A 21,343-nucleotide genomic window follows, 5' to 3' on the forward strand; every position below is an offset into this window, starting at 1 on the left:
TTATCCATACATGGAAAATTAAAAAACCGAACGTAAATGATATTTCAAAAATATTATTTAAATGCCACTAAAAAGTTATGATATATTTTACTAGAATCATTCTCATTCATACTTTAATTTGCTTTTAGAAGCTGTGTAGGTGACTTCCTTTGCACACAGTATTTTAAAACTGAGTTTGACAGTTTGTATAAGTCGACTAAATTACAATGCATATTACCTGAAGTGAGTTATCTCAGTTTGCTCAATTGAACGTGTTGAAGCGCAACAGAGAGAGAACATTCAGTGATAGTGTAAATTTTCGGTCGCATAATAACGGAATGTCACTTTTTCATTACTATTTTCATTTTTCAAGTTTTCCAGTGAATTGATTGAAAGGACGAATATACACAGTAGATTTTGTGTCTTTTTAATTGATTTTTGATCTTCTCGTTGTATTTTTACGGAGGAAGTGATAAGATTAAGTCCGTAACGACCTAATGTCGTAGTTCCTCCAGTTGTGTGTTGGGATTAAATCGATTTATGTAATGCGAAATAAGTAATTGCTGGAAGCAATATGAAAATCTTCATTGGTTTGAGTTTTGTTTTGTATTATTTGGCGGTATGTCGGGCTTCAGGGACGGACATCGCACTGGACGCGAAAGCGACGTTATTACATCGTATCGACAGCTTAAATCTCCTGATTTATACTTGCCTCCTGACCCTAACTGTGCTGACGATTTGGGTATTCAAACACCGTCGGGTGAGCTGGCTGAACGAAACAGGACTAGCTGTGATATATGGTAAGCATTCGCCAACTATAATCAACATTTTCTGAAGTATCTTCCTTAAGTAATTATAGTCACATGACGACGACTAAAGACCTTGGTTTTTTCGACGTGTTTACTAAATTATTGACTCTTTCATAGTTTTGTACAATTACGTGTTACTACATTTAGTTTAAAAAGTTTGTATTAACAGAACTTTATGAATTTGGAGGTCTTTTCAAGCATGATAAAGGCTGCAATTCAATACTGCTGTCTGATAATAACTGAACCAATTAACTTTGGTTTATGAACAGATGCCCTACAGATTTAAGGGATTTGTGTAAATGAGATATTTCTATTTATATGCTTGTTATTACAGTTTATAACTGACTGTTTTCCTTAACTAATAATAAAAGAGACTCACTACCTAGGTACCTATTTTATTTAAATATCAAGAAGATAACTATCTTCTTATTAACAAATTGTTGAATAAGACAGAATTATTCAGTATATTAGCCATATTACTTATGAAATAAGCAAGAGAGATAAAATGATGTAAGAAAGTAGAAGTAAACTCTCCTTCTGACCTGAAATTTATATTGGGATGAAATAGTAAACAAATTTGTTGATAAACTATAATTTTAATCTTTTAACAGGACTGATAGTAGGTGCAATCATTCGCTATGCAGGCAGTACGAACCAAGTCACATACATTGATGCACATCCAGACCCCGACACGAAATACAACCTGTCCGTACCACCGGATGTGCTACGGTTCCATTTCCCAGACAAAATACAGATCTCTTCCGGAGGTACGTAAATAGTTGCTGTGTCTTTATTAAATTTTGTTGAAGTATGCTGAAACAAAACTACAATATGTTATGTGAGAGGGATTTTTTCTTAAATTTACTTTTATAAGTGCTGCTTTTTCTAATCAATTTCTACATATTTTCTGATTCTTTCGAGGGTCCTGAAGAAAGAACCTTATGATAAATTGTAGGGTAAAAAAAATATAGGTAGGGTTTAAAAAGTACAGTAACCAATTATTTAAGGCAAAATGCCTGCTTAAATGTCACCTGTATCTAAATAATTAAATAAAAATAAGAATCTTATAATACATAATACTAAATGAAACAATTTACTGGCACATTTTAAAGATTATATAGTTAGGTAGATACATATATTATCTTTAATTGTTCTTTGATTAATCAGATTGTAAAATAAGATATAGCTAATAAGACTTCTTTGCCATGGTAAAGGAAGGTTTTTACTTAATTAAAAAAATAATACTTTATTAAAAGCCTCTTACATATCATCATAGAACTTAGGTAGCTAATTACATCTAGTGGCTTGCTAAAATCATACAAAGTAGATCTTCCTTGACTTCCATAATCTTATAATTATTGAATTCATTCACTACTATTTTTGGTGTATATTCTGTCAGGTTATAAAATTGAATAAATGAATTGAATTGAACTACATTATTCATAAAATTATCATGATACTTTCCCATAATACCTACTTTAGACCTTAAGCATTTGTAACAGTTCTTTGAATGAATGAAGTATTGTTTGTTGTTAGACATGATGTAATAATAATTTGTGCAAATAGTTAAACCATGAGGAAAACGATAGTAATATAGTTCTACATCCACTATTTTCCTATAATAAGGGTAATTCAGATATTATTTATTTATTCTTTTTAAGAATTATTAATAAATTTTATTAAATTCAAAATAGATCGAAAAACATTTTTTCCCATCTTCTTTCTTTCTGTTATTTGATCAGAATAAGACTAGAATAACTTGTAGCATTTTTTAGACTACACCTCCTCAACTGTAACAATATAAAAAGTATTTTAATATTGACAATTATTTTGGTTAACTAACTTATTAATTTATTACTATGAATTTATTACCTAACTTAAATTATAAATTTATTTCTTTATGATATCTACATACGACATGTATTTTAAATTTGGACAAAATAATGAGAATGCAATTAACTTTTTTATTTATGCCAGGATTATTGTTTAAATTGAATTAAAATTTTTATTTTTGCATTATTTTATAATTTCAATGCTAAGTCGTTATTGTTTGTAACATCTTTTACGCTGCATTAATGGCAAATAAAGAAATCTCCTATTGATAAGGAGAGGCCACTGTAGTGCAACGTAATTGATTGTTTGTGCTAATCTTTTCAAAGCTATAATTACGTACCTACACTCCCGATCGATGGCCAAGCGTCGTACAAAGAGACCTTATTACATTACGAGGCGGGCACGATGGGACGGGTTCGGGAGGTGTAATAATTAATACGTCATGGTACATGTTGTCTTTTACCATATGTGGTAACTTATTCCACAAATTACATCTACACCTGATACCCTACACTACACTACACCTGATACACTACACTACACCACATCACTACACCTGATACACTACACTACATCTGGTATCCGTCATCCGATATCTCTAAGTCATTTTGTACTACTTATCGGATAAGAATCGGATGTAGCGCTGTTAGGACTAACAGTGAATTTGCTTAATCTTCTTCCTTTCTCATTCAGAAATCCCAGTACCAAATAAGACATACGCTTATAGCTTCAGAGGTGAAATTCACAACTTGGAGCAAAATGAGATAGATCTGAAAGCTACATTTGATCCTGAAATATTTTTCAACATCATTTTACCTCCTATAATATTCCACGCGGGATATTGCCTCAAAAGAGTAAGTACCTTACAATACTAACGAAACAAATATGTTCTTACCGTATATATTATCGCTATTTTCCTTGATGGTACCTACAAAGGAACAAAAATATCTCTTATATTTACATTATTTCTTGACAGAAATATTAATTAATTAGCAGTTAATTTCTTTTTTAAATAACCAAACTGGGCTATATTCGGACAGGAAACTATTCTTATGCTATGTGCACTCTTTTACTCATTAGTAAGAGACTAGACTAAAGTAAGACAAGTGTTGAATGAGGTAAATCTAGGTCTGCACCGATGCGAATTGACACGGAGTGAAGTGTGTCCGCTCCATACCTAGTACTATTCTTTATTCTATGATTAAATAATTATGTTATCCAAATGAACTAAAACGGATTATTGTTTTTCAGAAATACTTCTTCCGCAACTTAGGCGCCATATTGACGTTCGCAATGGTCGGTACGGCTCTGTCGGCGCTGGTGATCGGTGCTATAATGTATGGTTGTGTACAGTTGATGCCGAAGTCCTTAGCAGCCAGTTTTACCTTCCTCGACACTTTATACTTCGGGGCTCTCATTTCGCCTACCGACCCGCTCACTATTCTTGCCATATTCTCCCAGTTAAAGGTAAGTTCTTCAGTACCTAGTCCATTATTTAAGGTAGGTATGCTATTTTCTCCGTTGTTGGTGTGAATAAGACCTAATAATAAGACGCTGTGTGCGATGCTTATTAATGTTGAATATTTTATTCAAAACTACAATTACAGTAGTAAAAAAGTGAAATATCGTGCCACTCGTCTTATAAAGATTTTGCTTTAGGTACCAAAAAAATCCTTATTTTGATTGTAACAGGTTTTTTGTAGGCAACCGCGTTATGTGTTTGGTTAACCAGACCAAAACGGAAACGCATTTAAAGATACAGCGTAACTATTTATTTCATTTTGAAACAAATTTTGATTTTGATGATTTGTGCGAATTGACTTTGACGTTTTCTACAGACGCCCTACAAACATTTAATTCATTTCATACCTACCTATAATTATGCAAGCCAGTGAACCTAAGGGTATTTTTCCACTACATCCGATCCGAGTTCATGAAGTGACGGCTTCGAAATGGTCGTAGGACTATGCGTGGTAGCTGATGCAATAGGGTATTTGACATAGAAGCTCTAGAAATAGAAGCTCGTCTAACATCAAAAATCAATCTTATTTTACTTTTCGACTTATTTATGAATTAAGTAACAATGAGTACGACGCTTGACCACTTTTATTGATGACAATCATTGTGCACAAGACAGTGTTTCCACACAAACTCCAAAGAAAATTTGTTTTGACGTTTCATAAAAATGAGATAATTTGACTAGGTTGTCAAGTAATCATCATAAATAGTATCGACCCAAAATTCCGCTACGAATATAGCATCGTTAGTAGCCTTCATCGTATGAGAGTGGTAGCCCAGTTGGTAGAAAGCTTGCCTCTCACTTTCAGGTCGCAGGTTCGAATCCAGCACATGCCTAAACCAATGATTGTCGAATTTGTTTTCGAATTCATGTTTAGATCATAAATGATTATCACGTGCTCAACGGTGAAGGAAAACATCGTGAGGAAACCCATATTCCCGAGAAACGCATTTTCGGAAGTATGTGACCTAACCTGTATTGGGCAGGCAGTCGCTTCTGACCTGTCAAATATTCAGGTTAGGTAAGCGGACCCTGTGAGAAAGTAATGCTAGAGGAAGATGAGTAGCCTTCATCATATCTTCCAACGTGCAGTTCTTGTTTACGTCTCTAAGTAAATTTCTACTTTCCGTCGTAGTTGGACTCGGATACGGATCGAATGTAGTGCGAAAACGCCCTAAGCCAGCATTATGTCTGGTCTAATTGCAGGCAATTAATGGCAAATACTGCTAGATTACACAAGTGATCCAAACACGATAACACGCACAATATGTTCTGTTATTCATCTCATTTGTGAGATAAAATTTGATAGCGTGTTAATACCTCAATTATATATATTTGTTAATTTTATTAATAACTAAAGTACCTACTACCTCTGATCTAGCTTATATTTTCATTTTGTGCATGTTACAATTTTGTATGTATGTTTATTTATTTATTTATTAGTTCTGACACATAGTTTACATTTACACATTCTCTAAAATAAAATCAACACCATTTTAGGTCTAAAAGAAGGCTAGTGAAAACTTATAAAAATATACACCTACCGGTGTAGTTTTTTTTTTTTTTTTTTCAGTAAAGTAGTTGTTAATTTGCTCTATTAAAAATGCGACGGATAACATTGTTCGTTTACAACGTGCCTCATTTATCAAGATGTATAAGTCGCAGTTGTTAGCGTCAAAGGGATCGGTTTCATGAAGCGGTCACGTGAACGTTGAATTATATGTTTTTTCAGGTGGACGTCAACCTATACGCTATGATATTCGGCGAGAGTGTCCTCAACGACGCGGTGGCTTTAGTACTCAGCGGGTAATTATACAACATACTAATATTATACGTATTAGTAACGCAGTCGTAACGAAAACTTTGAGGGATGATTCAGGCCATGATTCTGAGTTGATGTCAAGTGGAATTTTTCCATAGTAAAAGTATAGAATTTAAAATAATTTAAAAAAACAAAAAAATACATGAATTTTCCGACGGAAATATCCACTTGATATTAACCCAGAATCATCGCCCTCAGTATTCGTTACGATGTCACTAACACCCTGTCTACATACGATAATGATTGCATGTCTGACTGTATATTAAGGCTCCGTTCACACTACATTATGGTTTTAAATAAATTGTATATAATTTCATCATATTGTCGGTGTTGCACTCTTCGTAAATCATTTAAAAGCAAAAAATATTTAGAAAACATTTGTAAGGGGCGTCTGGTTTGCGATGAATTAAAACGTTCCTATACACTTTCGATACGGAAATATTGATCATTAAAAGGCAAAAAAACAATATAAGAAAACGGTATAACATAAATGGGCTACTCTAGGTTTACAAAGAATAATGTACGCGAGGGCGGCTGATCCTGAAGACGGCACCGGGCGAATTGGCAAGCGGCGGTAGGCGTAGTATTGGCCGGCCAAGAGCTTTGCGAAGGAGATCGACGTTCGGGAATAAACTGGATAGCTAGCGTAGTAGAGCTAACGAAATGGGTATACGATTACACACGACAGTAGACTACACCATAGTGTTACACATTTAATTCCAGAGCCATCCAGAACTATGAGAAGAGGTACTCAAATGACGGCGGGTTCGAGATCACAGCGTTTCTCGGCGCCATCGGAGACTTCATCGGGATATTCAGCCTGTCGCTCCTCGTTGGAGCCCTGATGGGCTGCTTCACTGCATTGATATCCTTTAATATATAAATACATACAATATAATATATAAAGTCACTCCCGCAATCCCTTGGCAGAGCCAGACATAATCTGAAGCCAACTTACAGTTGGCTAAGTACCCACACCTTACCCGAGCTTTCTGTTAGACCAACGTGATAGGTAGTGAGCCGTATCGCCGTCTATAATGCTCGAGTCTTCTGTGTTAGTCTTCTTCTAACGTGTGGGTTATAAGGTGGATTACCAACCTCATCCTCAACTTCCCTGTGCTAGCACACCCCGTACATTTTACACATATATAGCTCAGCCGCTGGTGGGCAGCGGAGAGTTGCCGTTCTATACGCAGTATTATGCCTTAGTCTATGGTGTTAATGAAAACTGTTCTTAAGGTCAATGAATAACTCATTGGTGCAAGTCCTGTGCCTTGGCGCGGACCTGCGCTCTCCGCTTGAAAAGTAAGCCGGTGAACTACAAAAAGAATATAAATAAAAAAGCCTTAACTCCCCTGCACATGACGAAGTTCACCCACGTGCGGGAGTGGCCGCTGCTGGAGTCAGCACTCTTCGTATTGATGTCGTACGCCGCGTTCCTCATCGCTGAAGTCTGTGAACTTACAGGTATTGTAATCTATTAATAGGTATCATCTCCTTAGCGTTATACCGCTTTCAGGGTCCGTTTACGTAACCTGAAGACTTGACAGGTCCGATTTTACAGAAACGACTGCCTGTCTGACCATCCAACCCGCGAAGGGAAAACCAGCCTAATACAGGTTAGATCACATATCTCCGAAAATGCGTTTCTCGGGAATGTGGGTTTCCTCGCGATGTTTTTCTTCACGGTTGAGCACGTCACAATCATTTATGATCCAAACATGAATTCGAAAAAAAGAAAGATAGGGACGCCTTTGCCTAGCTGTGGGACCTTATAAGAAAGTTTTTTTCGTGTGGGTTGCGAGATTGTGACCAACCTCATCAACCCTAGTCCGGGTTATTACTGAGCCGCTAAAAGCTCTAACATGGCTCATATAACGACTACGTACTTACACCAATAAGTACTAAGTAGTAACCGGACCCAAAGGCTTAACGTGCCATCCGTGGCACAACTTACTTACGGACACTCGGTTGATCAGCCTGTAATGTCCTAACCAAACTAGGCATCAAGTGAATTTCGTAATATGTCTCGACCGGGATTCCAAACTGGGACCTTTGATTTACATTTTAATATATACAATAATACACAGTCACACATAACACACACACCACACTTTCATTGAGCAACGCATTATGCTGTAATGTGAATGTAGTAATGATTATCTGATCTGATCAGGAAGAGTTACTATTATCACCATTGTCCTGGAAGTTATTTACATTTGTTGCAAAAGGGGTCCCCAAACCATACAGTTGACCACTAGTACTTTCAATATTACCATCAAAGAATATCTCCTTGATTTAAAAAAATGCCATGCCAGTGAGGTGAGAGTCCGATCCTGCTTGATGTTGTGGCCCCACTCTTCTCAATTCTAGTTGGTCTGCCACTGTTGGCAAGTGAGTCTAAAGCACAACCACGGGACCACTAAGAAAAACTAAGATTTTATTAATGAAAATATAATTGTCATTTATTATTGTTATACTTCCAGGTGTAGTAGCAGTATTATTCTGCGGCATATGCCAAGCGCACTATACATACAACAACTTGTCGTCTGACTCCCGCAACCGCACCAAACAGCTGTTCGAGCTGCTCAACTTCCTGGCAGAGAACTTCATATTCACATACATCGGCGTCTCCATGTTCACATTCCCAAAACACCACTTCGACCCCTGGTTCATCTTCGCTGGATTTGTATCCTTTTGAAAAAAGTATAATAGCCTAGTTTCAAACTATTCAAATGAGATACTTTTTACGTAACGTCAAAACGAAATTTTTCTTCGGAGTTTGTATCGAAATAATATCATGTGACGTCATCAATAAAAGTGGTCAAAAGACTCGAAGGTGGCGTACAGGTCGCAACGCACTCATTCAGCATTTTATCCACTTCCTCGCTCTCCTCTGTACAACAGAGAAAGATAGGCTTCTTGACTTCCTAGTCAAATGAGATACTTTTTATGAAACGTCAAAACGATAGTTTTCTTTTGAGTTTGTATGGAAATACTGTCCTAGGACATCAACAAAAGCGGTCAAACGTACTCATTGTTACTTAATTTATAAATAAAATTCGAAAATAAGCCGAAAACTGGCTTTTGACTTTCTAGATTGGCATTTTGTAATTTATCTTTGACCCAGTCAAATACCCTATTATTTTAAACTCTATGAATATTCCTTAACCAAGAAAATAGGTAACTTCATTCTTGGGTCGAGCGGTGAACATCTACCCGCTATCGTTTCTGCTCAATCTCGGACGGAAGCCACCCATCCCGATGAACTTCCAACACATGCTTTTCTTCTCAGGTAAGTAAACTTTAACCGCAAAGATATTACCAGCCCTCACCTGCATGACAACCGTGCCTATTGGTCGAAGCCGTAGATATAAATCGCGCGCGGTGCGGTTGATGTGTATACAGAGTGTTATCGACATCGTAACAAAATCTTTGAGGGATGATTCAGGCCATAATTCTGTACGCTAATAACTCAGTAGAATGGTTGTGCTATATAGCGTGCATCGAACGTATACAAGGATTATATTTTAGGTAAAACTCGACGTATCTTTTGGTCGGAGTCTATTTATCGCGTCGCGTGCGACGACATGACCCATGCAGACCCCACTGGATTATGAACATAATCAAGTGCCAATATTCCTAGTACATGTATTGTATTTCAGGTCTCCGCGGCGCGATGTCGTTCGCCCTAGCCATCCGCAACACAGTGTCCGAGTCCAGACAAGCCATGTTGACGACCACCTCTCTCATCGTCATCGCGACTGTCGTGCTGCAAGGCGGGGCCGCGACACACGCTCTCGCCTACCTGCGTATACCTACTGGGTGAGCATTCTCGGCCAATGAGAAAACTAGACCGGCCATCTGTTTAACTACGTCAGCGGTGTTCTAACGTGTATTCTGTCAGTTTGTCAACAAGAGTGGCTCTTGATGCCATATAAGAACACACTTAAGAGCCGACCAGCAAAGTTCCTAACCCTAAGAATTGAGTTCCCATAAGAAAGAGCAGTCGCTGTAGCCGAAATCTAGGAGGAGAGATATACATTTTGATGGTTAATACCAAAGAGGCTATGCTCAATCCCAGAGTAAAATTATATTTTGCCTCATGGTCCCTTCATTGAAAGAATACTTCAACGACTGCATAAATTATATCTCTCTTTATTTAAGAACTGCGCTCTTATCGGTGGAGTAATCGCCATTCCTCTCTTCTTCCCGCAAAATTCTTCCACCTCCTGATACGACACGACCTGCATAGTTTATAGCTGATCTGAATTGCAGGTTTCGACCAATAAATGTACGTGATTTATTTGTCAGATCTACTTAAATAGCTTTTGCCTGGATCACATTTTAATTCATTTTCATATTTTGTAGACAAGGACAAAACGATGAAAACGAGGCATTGCCGTACCGCGACGTGAGAAGTGTAAGTATACATTATAAGAAAAAGTACACAATTCTACACTACCTACACTACGGTCCCTTGCAAAAGTGTGTATCTTTCCAAATTATTATTTAATTTTAGACTTTAGTCCAATGCACTTAAAGACTTAGCTCACCAGTAAGTAATTTATTAGTTACTATTGGCCTTATATAACAGTAAAATCATAAGAATAGTTTATGAAGATGCCAATCCACACTAGCACCTTTGTCTGTCAAGTTTGCGGTGGTATGGTGGTATTCCAACCTTGGAGCAATGAGAAAAGAGTTTGGCGATATTTTTTTTAGGAAATTTCTAACGGCCGGAGTACAAGCCGAGGGGAAGGCTGGGGAGATAGTAAAAATACTCAGCCCCTTTGAACTGGATAGTTCGTACATTCATACGCCGACTCCTTGCTTCTTATTGGCACGCCCATAATAAAACGTGTTATCAATATAATATGACGTCACCGTGACTATACCGTAGCCATGATTACCACCACAAACTTGACGACAAGACTGCGGTAGTGTTAATGACATCTTCTTAAAACAATTAAATTACCAGAATTCTGTACTTCAAGTTTTTATATTATTTAATAGATTGTGTGTAAAATTTTTAATTATCTATGCTTTCTAATGTTTGTGTTCACATAATATTTTAACAGTTGTGTCCCCTGTGTTGCGTATTATCGCTTGCCCTTTAGTATTAGTAAACATATCAGATCAATCACTGTGAATCATATAATGAAACGCATATCACCTCACGCTACTGGAGTCGGTTTTGGCATTTATACAAAATAAAAGAATATTTTTATTACAATTTAAGCTGTGCCATCATTGAACGAATGAATGAGTACTTATTTTATCTGAGATTACTATTGAAAAAAAACAGGAAAAAGTTTCAACCGTCAATAACTTGAGATTGTACGAAAAATAAAGTTAACAGAAGTACGTTAGCCTGTATCATTCACTCGGCAATTTCATTCGGTCATTGAGTGACGTCATGTTACGTTACGCATCGGCGCGACGTGCGCATGACATTAATAAGACCTTCTTCTGGCAGCTGTACCAGGCCACGGACACTGGCGGAGCGGTACGTATGCGTGTACGCACATCAATGGCGCTTTGTATGTAACATGTCACTCGGTGCTTTTGTCCATACACAAATCTGTGTTCATTCTTTTTGAGTGCTAATTCACTGGTATTTTTAGAAATAAAGGGATTTGTTAGTATTAAGCTGTTCACAGTATATCGTTCTGCAAATTGTGAAAAGTATGCTTATTTCAAAACTATACCACGGAGTGGTCCGTGATTATACCCACTTTCCTACTCTTCACGTCTTTAAAAGAGACTAGCTTTATTTCGTTTCTGTGCATAATACGCGGTAACCAAGCTCGAATTCGAAACTTCCACTTCCAACGCGAAGTAGATGTCTTCTTCTTAATTCTCTGTTACAAATTTTAATGTTTTACTCATTGTTTATAAAATAATTTTAAAATTAAGAATGAACGCAGAAAGGTTAACGAATTTAATTATGTTAGCATATAGGAAAGTTTGTGAACCGGTATTTGTCATAGTAAATTAGTATCTATATTAATTTTCATGTTGTCATAATTATGTAAGTAGCTACTATTTAATATATAATTATTTATATTCTTAGCTCGTAGCAGCGAAATCCTTTACTCTGTCTTACCACCATATATTATACAAGTTGAATTTGATAATATGAGATACGGGGTAGTGTTCAACAACTTAATGAATATCGTGCTGATAGTATTTCTTCCCATCATGACCTGTTTCCTATCATGCGGATCAGTTACGTGCGGATAACACGCATCCGCACTATAATGACACTGGTATATAAATGAGTTATTGCGTACGCGTAAGGTACGCGCGGGTCTCAATCGGCAAGACAGGAAATGGCGTAAAGTGAAATTTAATTTGACGGATAATGAATATGTTCTAAATATAGTCACTGAAAAGGCAAAATTACGTAAGCGCCAAAATGCCATTTCAAGAAAAAGCCGTTTAAAGTATTTTATTCGTTTCTTATCATAACTTTTTACCCATTTATCCAATTTAGATGACGTCAACGTAAGTTTACATTGTTTTTTCAATTTCTATGTCTAGCAATAGATATCATAAGATGGACTACTAATTTAGGATATTTTGGCGCTTATGTAATTTTGCCTTTCCAGTGACGAATAAATGTTTTATCTTTACTGTTGAACACTACCTGAAATATTTTCGAATTCTCCCGAATAGATTACAAATAACAGTTTCAAACTAAATGTTATTTGTTGTTTAGCCGGCTGACATAGGGTTGGGCCTCAGAAATTTGGACCCGGCGCAAACGAGTTGCGACAGGGCAGCAGTAAGGGCGCTTCATTACTGCATGACTTATCTTATTCCATTAATGCAGATTTGAACACCAATCTTAAAGCATGTTAGGGTCTGTGCACATCCTATGGAATGGTGGAAAAGTGACTTGTTTATATAAGTTAAACGTGATTTTAACGCATCTCCTTGAGGTGTGGCTAATTGATACACCATAATTATTCAAAAATATAATGTAATAGCAGAGGCATATATAAATGAAATTGTTGCTTGATACTTGGGTCAGATACATATAGAATTATGTTGCTACCTATATTGCTTCACTTCATTATGATCAGAATAATAATGGGTGGAAGATGTGTTGTGCCTCGGTATAATAACAAGAGTCATCATTTATACCCAAAATCAAAGAGAAAAGATGCATATGTCTTTTGTCGATGAAATTAGAAGGTTAAGCTAATACAAATCTGTACAGCGCCATCTGTATTTTTTGGGGGGAACGTAGCCTAGCCTCATTGACTAAAAATCAATCGGTTCTCAAGCGGGGTCCCTAGGTGTGCACTCACTCTAATGCCGATTTGAATGCATCATTTTTTAAAGCTTGCACGTACTTAACTGTGTAATGCAACTAACTTACTAACGGAGTGGATAATTTAAAAAAGATACAATACAGATTATTTTATACTAATTTTCAACATAAAAAATGTCACTAAAAATGTGAAATAATCTGTATTAGGTACTCTACTTATTTCTATTGATCGACACAAAATTTAAATAGCAGCATACCAAATAGCGATACCAAGGTTGATGAGGTAGGTCATTGACCTCACAACCCACACGAGAGAAGAATAATAACATTTTAATATTTTGATATAACTGATTTTGTTTCGATCAATAACTAATTGTTTTCTATTAATACGCATGTGATTTTATTTTGACTTTTCGGTTTGTTTGGTTTCCTTGATGTCTAGACTGGCCGCATGGTAGTTAAATGGGACAAAGGCGACAATGGAGTGATAATGCCTTGGCAACTAAACCATTTGGCAGTATGTACATATACTTTCCACTTATTTCTTATTTTTGCACTTTTTTGGTATGGCAACACTGGTGCAGTCAACGACACGTCACTGCATGGTTCATTATACTTCGTTATTTATAGCTTTAATAATTATTAAAAAAAAACAGAAATGTAGCAGTTATAGTTTACTTATAGTCTAGTGCGAAAGAGGTAAAGGTATTAAAAAAATGTACCGTTCTAACAGCTGTCAAATTAATCTAGCTATATTTAACGGAGTATTAGAAAATGTTTCTAAATAATTATGTACCTAAGTACAATTCTCATCAATATAATTGAAACACCTCGCATTCATGTTTCATATAGATTATCCGAAATCTATTAAATACGAGTACTCTCGAAGTACCTCCTATTAGGAATAAAAAATAACGTAATTTTATTGTAGTAATTAAATTCATAAGAGTTTCCATTTTTTGATGAGAAGTGTAAGTTACTGCACGGTTCGTGGTGTTACGTACTATGGTGTATACAAACTAGTGTCAAACAGTCATTTATTCGTAACAGAACCTCGAACGGTTCTAGATTGTAGTCTGTTTGCAATAATATATTTTAAATATATTTTTGAGCATTATTTACCTTTGAAAATTCTTATCAACTACAAGTAAATAATCTAGTTTGTATGCCTGATGTATCGTTTACTGTACAATTATGTTACGATATTTTTCTTGTTGGTTATTGGTTAAAGTTCTTTTTTATTGGGTACTAGCTACCTACAACATTTACTGTCGAGTTATAAAAATAATAAGTATTATATTTGCAATAGCCAATAATAATTGTCCCTTTAAGTTGACAGGTTGAACGCCATGACAGACACCATGGGTCCGACGATGCACTTTCCCCTGGGGTCACACCAAAAATGTGAGAATTGTCCAAAAATCGTAGAGACTCTTTTTTTTCGAAAATGGTCTGGAAATAACAAAAAAAGTAACAGACTGCTTAAGGAAAAGCGATTTACTCATTATTTTCCGAGATGTCAAATGGGTATCGAATGGACACTGGTGTCTGCCATCTCTCGGGTCGGGATATCTCTGTCTCGCAACTCACTCGACTAGACCATGTTTTTTTCTGGCGTTCAACGTGTTTATAAATGCTTTATAATAAAACTAGTCCTCATTCTGACACGCACCAACTTAATTTTAATTTAGTTAGACAGTTCTGAACCTAGTTCTACCTCGGTCTTGCACTCGTCATAAGTGAAGGACGGCACTATTTTTACAGCTGCTGGCTAGACTAAAATAAAATTAAGTTTTGTACTAAATCAAATGACAAGCATAAATTACAAATAGTCATACTATTTATTTATGTATACCGCTGGGTATATACTCATTCCACCGATAGCATTTGGAGCATAAACCATTAAAATGCTGCACTAAAATAAAGTTATAAATCTGATTGAAAATTTCCCTTATCGCATTATTCATTATTTTTTGAAGTCACTGAAAATGAGACTACTAATAATATATCTTAGGACCTCGTAGGACCCGGTTTTCGAGATTTAATAAATAAAGACTAGAGTAAAAAAATATATTATTTAATTTATGATTGTTCCAAATTCAAACTCTCTAAAAATTTTTCGCATGAACTTAACTTTCTTCTCGTGTAGGAAACGCCGCGAGGCTCAGGCGACGGTAGTAGCGGGGAGAAGGCCCGCCTCGCGCGGCTATGGGGTGCAGTAGACTCAAGATTGCTGAAGCCCCTACTTACCCACGCCCGGCCGCCGCTCACGGAGACCCTCCCTGCTTTCATGAGGCCCATCGCTCGGGTGCTCACCACCACGCATCAGTACACGCAAGCTGTAAGTAATTGAAGTTATGCTCCTTGGATGAATCGAGATTTTATCATTTACAAGCTTCTCGCTCGTAACTTTGTCTGCGTGAATCTTCTTAACTTTCTCAGTTATGTGGGCACGGTTACGCTACGTTACGCAGGCGGTATACTTATAGCGGGCTTTGACTAATAACTACTATTGTACTACTATGACTTTTTTTATTCGTATTGGGCGAATTAAGTGAAATATATGTCACTTCCAGTAGATCTTCTATGGTGTGGGTTGTGAGGTGAACAACCAACCTCAGCGAACTTGATGTCAGGATTATTATGAAACCGCCAAAGGCTCGTGACATGGCTCATTAACGACTACGCACTTACATCAGTACTTAAGTAGTAACCGGGACCAACGGCTTAACGTGCCAAGCATGGAATCAACTAACTTCTGAGACAATCAGGTGGTTGCAATCAGCAATGTACTGGCCAAACTGGGGACAGTCTCGCAAAGTGATATCTCGTAAGACGTCGCTCACGGGAATCCTAGGACCTCGCGATCGTGAGCCCAACCACAATGCTCAGTAGATTATCATGGTATTTATTTATGTTAGAGTTTGTAATGTTTATTTTATTATTTAATTATTATTAGATTATATAACTTAATAACAGACGGAATAAAGTCGTGAATCTGTGTCACGACTTTATTATTTTTAATTTGGAACTGGCATATTATTTCATTTGTTTTTTATTTTGATTTCTTCTTTTTCGAACGGGAACGCTTTCCCGCCTTTTTAAAAGGCGGTGACGTGGAATTTTGTTCGGTTGCGGTAATCTGTTATGAAGAGTTGGAGAGTTAACATTGTTTATGAAAATATAACATTATTCAAGAGAATTGCTGAATTGTTTGATTACGACGAGCACCTCCCCACCTGAGAGCAGCAGTATTATCACATTTACAATTGGATACTCAACTTTTTATTGCGATTACAGGATAGCACACTACGCCGAACGGACTCTGATTCGGATCTCTGCATCGATGAGAACCCAGTGCCCACAACTATAGATCCTCAGGTAAACGTGTTCTTTTAGTACTCTGCAACTCGGGTAGTTAGTTTACGCTTATCTTCGTACTGTCAGTGCCCTAACTTAAGTAATCATTTGCCCTAATAGTGCCCTGATAAGCGTGTATACATAAAGTTTGGGGACCCCTACACTGACATATTATGTCACTGGTAAATTATGTCCCTGCTTTAAACGCGGTAAGAACCCGTTATTATATGTTTTTATTATATTATATAAGATCCCCAAACTATTAAGATAACGGTACTCCCGTCGAATACGTTTTGTCTTATGTAACCCCATATCAAATTATCACAATTTAAGGACACTTTAAATAAAAACAAAAAGTTTTATTAGAAATAATTTCACTTTAGATAAAGTGTTTCATAATATAAACATAACATGTTACCTAAGGTGAAACTCTCTACTTCAACTCTAAATGTGAAATTGTTTCACTGTTTTATCAATACTTGCTCAAAAATAAATAACTTCGCGGAACCATGGTACGTCTGCGGAACCCACTCACTGTATTAGTGCACTATTGTTTTTTCCCTTCGCCCATTCAAATGACAGGCCATGATCTTGAAGCCGTGCTGCCTGCCTAGTCATCAGGTTTAGTGCACTGACTGTACTTTTTTTCTTAATTTATTGATACATTAATTATTACGTAATTTAATGAAAGTCAGTGTCTATCGTGTGATTTGGCGTTGGTCTAGTCCTAAAAGCTGACAACCAAAGTTCAATGTCTCTTCTCAATAAGGTTCTTTCTTTGTTTTACGCGCACGCGTAATAGATTAGTTTCCAACTAGTCAAATCAGTTACTTTTTTACTAAACGTCAAAACACGAAATTACTATGGAATTTGTATGAAAAAGTAACCTGGGACGTTATGACGTCCTATGGGAAAACGTGACAAAATGTCGCTCTTATTATTACATTTATCTTTATTGAAATTGATAAATAAGTTAAATAGAAAAAATATTACGTTTTTTGTCACCTTTCGATCTGTATTTATTTAGTGATCAAAATTTCATAATTTATCTTCAACCTAGGAAACTACCCAATTATACAAACAATAAATAGTTTTACGCTATCGTAAACTTGCGCAGCTCACCACTCTAGAAGATATCGGTAACGTCGCCTGATGGTGAAAACCTCTTATTTTCGAATCTCAGAAAGTAATTTATCTGAGATTTTTGTCAACAAAACTTCGAAACGGTTTTCACTACTCGTAAGGTGACATAATTTAGTATAAATTTACATTACAATGATGCTAATTTCTATAGACATCATCTAATTTTATTTTAAGTCATATTCTTAACCGCTAAAAGAAAAGGGTCGGGTAATCGACAGGCGTAAAATTTATGGAACACACGTCAATTTTAGGCACAAATATAAAACAATCCTTGAAAAATTTTACATCGGCCAAAAACCCGACAGAATTAAGTTGACAGTGAAACGGTTTGCATACCAGCGAGATACGTGTTTGATTTGTCCAAGTTATTTATTAATTTTAAAATTAACAGCTGTCAATCATCCGTCCCTTTCTTTTTCGGCGGATAAGAAAATGATAGATATCACTTAAAATAAAAATAGATGGTGTCTGCAGAAATCGGGGCCAATACCTTTCTTAATTTGTACCTACCAACCAATTTAGCACGGACTGTTTATTATTTTGTTTTATTTTACAAAGTGATACCTTATATATTATTTTACGTTAACGCTTTTACTTTTATACATGTATTTCTTTTTTCGTTGCAGCTATCAATAAATTCTCGGAACGGATATGGGCATGTCTAAGCTTTATAACATTAGTGACTATCGGCTGTGATACAAAAGATTTAGACGTATTATAGTGAAATTGTAAATTAATAGGAAATTGTTTTTTAAATGCACGCAGCAATTATGGCCTGGATTAGTGGACACGCGGATCTCAGTAGAAGGTATCACTGGAAGTAACATCTAGACACTTAGATAGGCAAACAAAAGAGTGCCACAATTTGATAAACTTGATGTGATTTGCGATCATTATAAGCTAAACATTCGCCAATTTTGTAAATATCCAAATTGAACACAATATGCAATGTTTTCTTTATAAGTTTGCTAAATATTTTTTGCAGTTTGTGATAAATAATTGTGACAAATATACGATATTTACAAATCATTAGCTACAATGCAATTAGGATTATGTAAGGCAGGAGTCATGTAATGAGCACTCTGATTAGTGGATAATTTGTTAACTTTTAGTTGTAAATGGGGGGCCTGGATACTGTACTTCCACGACTAGCATTTAGTACACCATTTTGTAACTAGACCTGCGTGTATGTGCAAACTACTATGTACTGTTTTCTTACATGTATAAAAATGTTATAGTTTCAGGCCCTGTAAGCTTACTACTTATAGTTTTCTTTCGTGTTCCTTCTATATCGATCTTATCTAAAGCAGAAATAGTTTTCTGGCAATCTAGTCTACATAGCTATCCAGTATAAATTGTAGAACAATATCGGTCCTAGTTTTATGTTGTTGAAATTATCCATTTAATGGGTTAGGTACTAATTTCTTAAAAGGTTTAGGGTTTATAGTTTTAATTCGATTCAAGTATAAAAAACACTATTTTTGATCATGAATTCTGTAAAAAATTGTTATTCTACTCGTCCTTTTTCTGGTTTTTGAAACCATAGTTTTACATTTAGATATAATCACACTAAATGTGTATTGCATGTAAAATCCATGAACTATTTTTTCATGAATTTTTAATCTGAAATCTACTTTTTTATACAAGTTTAGTTTCCAAAGCTGGTTTTTAACAGTTTATTGTAGTTTTACTTTTGATTTACATGACATTTCTTGGTAATCCGAGTGTTTTGTGTAAGTTCTATTAATATTTTTTACATTTGCCTGTTTACATGTTTATCCTGGTGTCAACATAAAGATCTGTGTGTTTAACAGGGTTACCTATAGTTACGCTCTTGATTGTTTTTAACTTATGAATTATTATTTTTGAAGTTTGTGATGTAAACTGAAAAATATGGAAGACATAATTATGTGTAATAAAATTGACTGAAAATAGTAGATGTCTTTTATTTTTCCTTAATGCAGTATTTTTTTTATACATAGGTATACCTACATTTAATTATATCTGTTTAAAAACTTTAAACACACATATTAGCCCTAATATGGGTAACCAAATATGGGTGTTAACATCTTCCATTCAATCTGAATATCTGTAGTTTCTTGTTCATGTGGGAGAATCCCCTACTTGATTTATCAAACACTGTCGTATTTCTGGAGTGACTTGAAACTTGGAACCATGACCAGGCACTATCCAGTCTGCCACTTCTACAACTTTCAGCCTGTTTTTTAGCTGTTTAACAGGATCTTCACTGCCTGCTTCCAGCCAGATTTTTGGATTTTCAACATCTCCAAACTTTTCAAATAAATCACCTGAAATATAAAAAAAGTATATTTTTTTTATTTAAAATTGATATTTTTGGAAATTGTTGAAGTTTTGGCTTTTTTGGTTTTAGTATTTTGTTGGAAATTTTATGAATTGAAATACAAAACATTTGAAATTTGAACAAGAGCTCTCCCAAAATTGAGATAAGTAAATAAAAAGTTCTTGATTATACATTTATCAAAACCTACCAGTCATAGCTACCATCTCCCCTTGAAGTGAAGTAGCAAGTACAGTCACATCTGACAGTGTATGCCCTGGAGTAGGAATTACTTTCACACTTTCATTTATGATGTATGGCTCTCCTGAAGAAAATAATGCACAAATTAGTCTCAAAATTACTTAATAATACTTAAAGCAGAAAAAAAATGGTAAGTATTGAGTGATGTACAAGCCATAAAAGCTACAAGATATTTTTCTCTTTACCCTTGTCAAATGGATGCATGTAATACTTGTTTCTAAATGAGATGCTGAATCCAACTATATGTTTAGCATTAAGGAATAAATTGTTATTTCCTATGTGATCAGAATGTCCATGAGTTGATACAACATAATGTATATCTTCTGGATTTAAATCGTGTTCTTTTAATGCTGAAAATTACAAAATATGTAATAATTAGTATATAATAGGGAACTAAGTTCAGGACAGAGATGATTTAGTTAGTCTTGTAACTGACCAGTTATAATTTTTTCACCATCCCAGGCCGTCATCGTATCTACAATAATATTGTGACTGCCTTTCAACAAAGTACAACTGCAATTAGCAGTCATTTCTTCTTCGTTTGCACTCATAATTGAATAGCCATCGAACAATACATTTATTTCACTCATTTTACTATTAGCAACAAAACTGAAAAGATGGAAATTCTTTGAATAAATGTATTAATTTAATCCAAACAATATATCAATCAATCAAGGAGGAGGGCAAAAAGAGGAGGGGACTGGACAAGGAACGGAAATTGAGGAAAATGTGAAATGTCATACAGACAGGTCAAACAAACCAACCAAAAAACCACTGAAAATCACAACCAGTCAGTCCCTGGCAACACTGTTTGTATTATTAGATGTATGATGCTTTATAATAAGCGCCCTCTGTTATCGAATAGAAAAAAGCAAAATAAAATCGTCATTTCCGCATTCTATCTCGGTTTACATTAGCAAAGAGGAAATGAAATAGCAAATTATACAATTCCTAAAACGATATTGCTATCACTAGCTAGATGGCGGTTTTGTGGAATAAAACTAAAAAAATAATTAGTTATGCAAATAGAGAGATA

General features: G+C 35.6%; 2 protein-coding genes across 7 annotated transcripts; one reads left to right on the forward strand and one right to left on the reverse strand.

The window, feature by feature from the left end:
* The first annotated feature begins 323 nt into the window (after positions 1–323).
* On the forward strand, positions 324–19,681 carry LOC126377009 (sodium/hydrogen exchanger 6). 6 transcript variants are annotated; one of them, XM_050024604.1, is made up of 16 exons: positions 324–779; positions 1,400–1,555; positions 3,315–3,475; positions 3,873–4,088; positions 5,873–5,946; positions 6,686–6,832; positions 7,329–7,429; positions 8,449–8,651; positions 9,146–9,257; positions 9,628–9,787; positions 10,334–10,385; positions 11,442–11,471; positions 12,687–12,752; positions 15,394–15,585; positions 16,545–16,625; positions 18,374–19,681. In XM_050024604.1, exons 1-16 carry the CDS (start codon positions 554–556, stop codon positions 18,410–18,412), a joined length of 2,016 nt encoding a protein of 671 aa, XP_049880561.1. In that variant the 5' UTR covers positions 324–553; the 3' UTR covers positions 18,413–19,681. The 6 variants fall into 6 exon arrangements, with proteins under 6 accessions (XP_049880561.1, XP_049880551.1, XP_049880589.1 ...); XM_050024594.1 differs by lacking the exon at positions 12,687–12,752 and adding an exon at positions 13,687–13,761; XM_050024632.1 differs by lacking the exon at positions 12,687–12,752.
* LOC126377385 (metallo-beta-lactamase domain-containing protein 1) lies at positions 19,678–21,024 on the reverse strand. The gene is made up of 4 exons (XM_050025116.1): positions 20,744–21,024; positions 20,493–20,657; positions 20,258–20,371; positions 19,678–20,056 (listed from the first exon to the last, which is right to left on the reverse strand). Exons 1-4 carry the CDS (start codon positions 20,895–20,897, stop codon positions 19,851–19,853), a joined length of 639 nt encoding a protein of 212 aa, XP_049881073.1. The 5' UTR covers positions 20,898–21,024; the 3' UTR covers positions 19,678–19,850.
* Between the last annotated feature and the right edge of the window lie 319 nt (positions 21,025–21,343).

The sequence above is a fragment of the Pectinophora gossypiella genome, chromosome 2, assembly GCF_024362695.1.
Source record: "Pectinophora gossypiella chromosome 2, ilPecGoss1.1, whole genome shotgun sequence".
In the NCBI taxonomy this organism is placed as follows: domain Eukaryota; kingdom Metazoa; phylum Arthropoda; class Insecta; order Lepidoptera; family Gelechiidae; genus Pectinophora; species Pectinophora gossypiella.

Coding starts and splice junctions, on each gene's coding strand:
- LOC126377385 (XM_050025116.1), bottom strand. CDS start 20,897: ATGAGTGAAATAAATGTATTGTTCGATGGCTATTCAATTATGAGTGCA. Junction 20,658..20,743: donor TGGTGAAAAAATTATAACTG/GTCAGTTACAAG, acceptor TGTAATTTTCAG/CATTAAAAGAACACGATTTA. Junction 20,057..20,257: donor GGAGATGGTAGCTATGACTG/GTAGGTTTTGAT, acceptor TTTATATTTCAG/GTGATTTATTTGAAAAGTTT.
- LOC126377009 (XM_050024594.1), top strand. CDS start 554: ATGAAAATCTTCATTGGTTTGAGTTTTGTTTTGTATTATTTGGCGGTA. Junction 8,652..9,145: donor GGTTCATCTTCGCTGGATTT/GTATCCTTTTGA, acceptor CCAAGAAAATAG/GTAACTTCATTCTTGGGTCG. Junction 13,762..15,393: donor GGCAACTAAACCATTTGGCA/GTATGTACATAT, acceptor CTTCTCGTGTAG/GAAACGCCGCGAGGCTCAGG.